This window comes from Meleagris gallopavo, unplaced genomic scaffold (genome assembly GCF_000146605.3).
Source record: "Meleagris gallopavo isolate NT-WF06-2002-E0010 breed Aviagen turkey brand Nicholas breeding stock unplaced genomic scaffold, Turkey_5.1 ChrUn_random_deg7180001324920, whole genome shotgun sequence".
Lineage (NCBI taxonomy): Eukaryota > Metazoa > Chordata > Aves > Galliformes > Phasianidae > Meleagris > Meleagris gallopavo.
This window is the reverse complement of record NW_011271686.1, coordinates 1-3,225: the sequence shown is the minus strand read 5'-3', so window position 1 is coordinate 3,225 and position 3,225 is coordinate 1. Positions and strand designations below refer to the sequence as shown.

At 60.4% G+C, this 3,225-nt stretch overlaps 1 protein-coding gene across 2 annotated transcripts; it reads left to right on the top strand.

The window, feature by feature from the left end:
• Window positions 1-7: 7 nt before the first annotated feature.
• On the top strand, window positions 8-3,207 carry LOC104917313 (coiled-coil domain-containing protein 81-like). Of its 2 annotated transcripts, XM_010728497.2 has the most exons (7): window positions 8-218; window positions 406-503; window positions 847-958; window positions 1,140-1,252; window positions 2,110-2,212; window positions 2,431-2,545; window positions 2,831-3,207. In XM_010728497.2, exons 1-7 carry the CDS (start codon window positions 64-66, stop codon window positions 3,095-3,097), a joined length of 963 nt encoding a protein of 320 aa, XP_010726799.1. In that variant the 5' UTR covers window positions 8-63; the 3' UTR covers window positions 3,098-3,207. The 2 variants fall into 2 exon arrangements, with proteins under 2 accessions (XP_010726799.1, XP_019467499.1); XM_019611954.2 differs by lacking the exons at window positions 8-218; window positions 406-503 and having other exon boundaries at window positions 510-958.
• The last annotated feature ends 18 nt before the right edge of the window (window positions 3,208-3,225 follow it).

The window sequence follows — 3,225 nt, the reverse complement described above, 5'->3', positions numbered from 1 at the left end:
GGAAGGTAAAAACTGCTCAAGTCCTAAGCTGGGGCTAGGCAAGTCTGCACCTCCCACGTCTGTATGCACACGGAGATGCTCTATGTGTCTTCTTCCACAGGTGCACGGAGCTACCAGGATAAGTACCTGCACCAGCAAAAGAGACGGCCACCACGCCACCAGAAAGGGGACAGGGCTATAAAGGGGAATCAAAAGCACAGAGGGATGCCTATGGACAAGTGAGGCTCGTGGGCGGGTGGACGCGGGCAAGGCATGACCTTGTCCTCGTGGCAGTTAGAATCTGTGCTGGTGGGCTGTCTGCATGGGCTCTGAGGGGCCATCAGAGGGCGTTTCCCAGCCAGAGTGCAGGTGTACAGCAGGTCTGGGTGAGACACTGCCGTCAGCCTCACTTCCTTTCATTTTCAGTGGTATCTTCAGCCAGCTGTTAGCAGGCCTGAAGTCCAGGTTTGAGGCTGAAGAAGGGGGAGTCAGGGAAGACGTGTCTAAGGAGCAGGAGAAAGAAGGTAAAGCAATGGATGAGTCCCCACACGGGCCAGCAGGTTTCCGCCCTAGCAGAGGACGGAGGCCAAGGCTGCCCGAGGAACACCTGTGCCTCCCAGGTGCAAAGCTTGGAGGACACTTCCCCACTCCACCCCATCCCCAAGCATCCCTTGCCGAGTGCTCCTTCCCTTGAGCAGGACCAAAGGCCTCCTAGCAGCAGGACCTGTCTGCAAGTCCTGATAGCAAGTCTATCGGGACTGCTGCTGCAGAGAGAGCACCGTGACAGCACAGAGTGCTCCCATCCTGAGCTGCCTGAGTCACAGCTGAGGTTGGAAGCTCAGAGCCCTCCCCGTGTCCTTCCTGCAGGGAGCCACGAGCACCCCATGGCCCAGCGGAGGCTGCCCCCTTTGACTCTGCCAGTGCTGCCCACCAAAGCCACCCGAGGAGAGCCAGCACCCGGCGCCCTGTGTCCAAAGAGGTGAGCGGTGGGAAGGCAGCAGCAGGGTGGGGGGCAGGTGCAGCAGGATGAGGGTGGGTGGCACTGCCAACTCTTCAGAGCCCCAAGGCCGCGTGCCTCGGGTGGGGGTTTTGCTGCTGCATGTGATGGGGCTCGGGGAGGCTCCGTGTCACCTCCATCCCTGTGTTCACCTTGGTTCCAGGTCAGAGTTTTCCCAAGCACCATCCGGCACTCAGGGGTCAGCCAAGCTGCTCCGAAAACTCCGTGGGGAAGAAAGTCAAGCTGAGGAGAGTGAGGGAGACGGCAGGGCAGCAGGTAAGGCCCGGCCCAGGCTTCCCTGCACCCTTGGTGCCAGGCGAGGGGAACCAGGGCCCTGCGTGGTCGCTGGAATGGAGGAATGTCTCCCACATGGCTGAGTGTGCCCCAGAGGCTCCGTCCCCAGGGCTGGCTGTGGAAGAGGCCCCCGGGACAGCACCGTGGCCAGGCTGCAGTAGGTCTGCTGAGTCCCCACTGCACTCCGTGCCTGGGTGCACCTCTCTGGGCCCCGTTGTGCTGGAGGCGGGGGGGGGGGTTTGTGTTGGAGAGAGAATGGATCAACGACTGTGCGCCCTCATCCGAAGGCCCACCTCTGCCCCGCAAGTTGCAGAAGGCAGTTGGTGTGTCCTAGAGATTCCACGTGTCCTCATCCGATGAGGAATAAGGTGTTCGGGAGATTGTCAGAACCTCCCAGCGGAGGTGCTCAGACCCCATTCAGCTGGGAGCTGGTGGCCAAACCCCTGTGATGCAATGGCTGCTGACAGCGTCTCTGCGCAGTGCCCGCAAGAGTTGATGACCCCAGGGCCATGCAGGGGGATGCTGCCTGCTGCAGCACTGCCCGGCAGCTCCTGCTTCCCACGAAAACGTCCTAGGAAAACGGATACTCTCTGGCGCTCGAGGGTACAGGGCCTGAGGAGGCACACAGGATACTGAGGATACACAGACGAGAGGGCTGCTCTGTGCAGCCAGAGCTGGACGAGACAAAGGGTTTGCCTTGGGCTGCCTAGGAACAGGACTGCAAGTCTGTCGGGACTGCTGCTGAGAGAGCTCCCCGACAGCAGAGCGCTCCCATCCCGAGCTGCCTGAGGCACAGCTGCGGTTGGAAGCTCAGAGCCCTTCCCGTCTCCTTCCTGCAGGGAGCCGCAAGCACGCCCAGCGGAGGCTGCCCCCGGTGACAGTGCTGGAGCTGCCCACCGATGTCGCCCAAGGAGTAGCACCGGGAGCCCCGCGCCCAAAGAGGTGAGCGGTGGGAAGGTGGCAGCAGGCTGGGGTGCCTGGGGCCCACGGGCTGGGGTTGGTGGCACTGCCAGCTCCAGAAAGCCCCACAGAACCGCATGGCACTGCTGCACAGCTGCCTGCTGGCGTCGAGGCGAGTGCCTGGCTTGCCAGCCTGTGCCTGCAGTGCAGATGCAGGTATGTTTGCTGGAGTCCCAGCTCTGCCTGCTTCGTGTTTTCAGTGCACTACCAGCAATTGAAGGGAGCTCTTCAAGGGAGGGCAAGAGGAGAACGCTGCGCCCGCGCAGGGAGAAAACTGAAATTCCTGCTTGCAAAGACCATCAGCGAGTAGGACAGGTACAGAGTTCCCTTGTCACCGCCGCATTGCAGTGAATTGCTGCTCAGTGTCTCTCTCTGGTCCCTCGTCACCAACACAAACCAGTCTCCTGCCAGCAGTATCCTTAGACGATAAGGAACGTGGGGCAACCGTGGGAAGGAAGAGGCTCCTTGCTGGTGCCCCACGGCTTCATTAGTGGTGTTAGCAGCAGGATGCTGCAGCCAGGAGGGCTTGGGACGCAGCACGGGAGCTCCTCAAGCCTTGATATTAAACTAACTCCATGCACCGCGTGCCTGTGTCCCCAGGAGGTCTGCTACCTGTGTCTACAGCAAGAGCAACGTCGCCTGCAGGCAGCCATGCTGGAGGAGAAGGAAAAGAAAGAAAGGGCTGAGCGGGCAGAGCTGCAGGACTGGCAGGCCAGGATGGCAGCCCTCAGCCAGGTAGGGGGATCTTGGCCCCACCAGCAGTGGTGTGGGCACGGGGCTGTGCAAGGCACAGATGCTTTTTTCCACAAACACAAAAGAAAGAAGCTCATTCCTCTGGCTTCAGGGCCAGAAAAATGCAGCCCTTGACAAGCTATGTGCTTGTCAGAGACGACAAGGCTGAGCGTGCAGTGCTGCACAGTGGTGGGCAGCAGCAGTTCTCTGGTGACACCTCAAGCCAAAATGCTTTCCTTTTGTTACTTTCCTAAATGCACTCT

Excerpts from the sequence above, each read along its gene's own strand:
- LOC104917313 (XM_019611954.2), top strand. The coding sequence starts at position 516 with ATGAGTCCCCACACGGGCCAGCAGGTTTCCGCCCTAGCAGAGGACGGA. Across the intron at positions 959-1,139 it reads GGCGCCCTGTGTCCAAAGAG|GTCAGAGTTTTCCCAAGCAC; the intron begins GTGAGCGGTGGG and ends CCTTGGTTCCAG. Across the intron at positions 2,213-2,430 it reads GGAGCCCCGCGCCCAAAGAG|TGCACTACCAGCAATTGAAG; the intron begins GTGAGCGGTGGG and ends TCGTGTTTTCAG.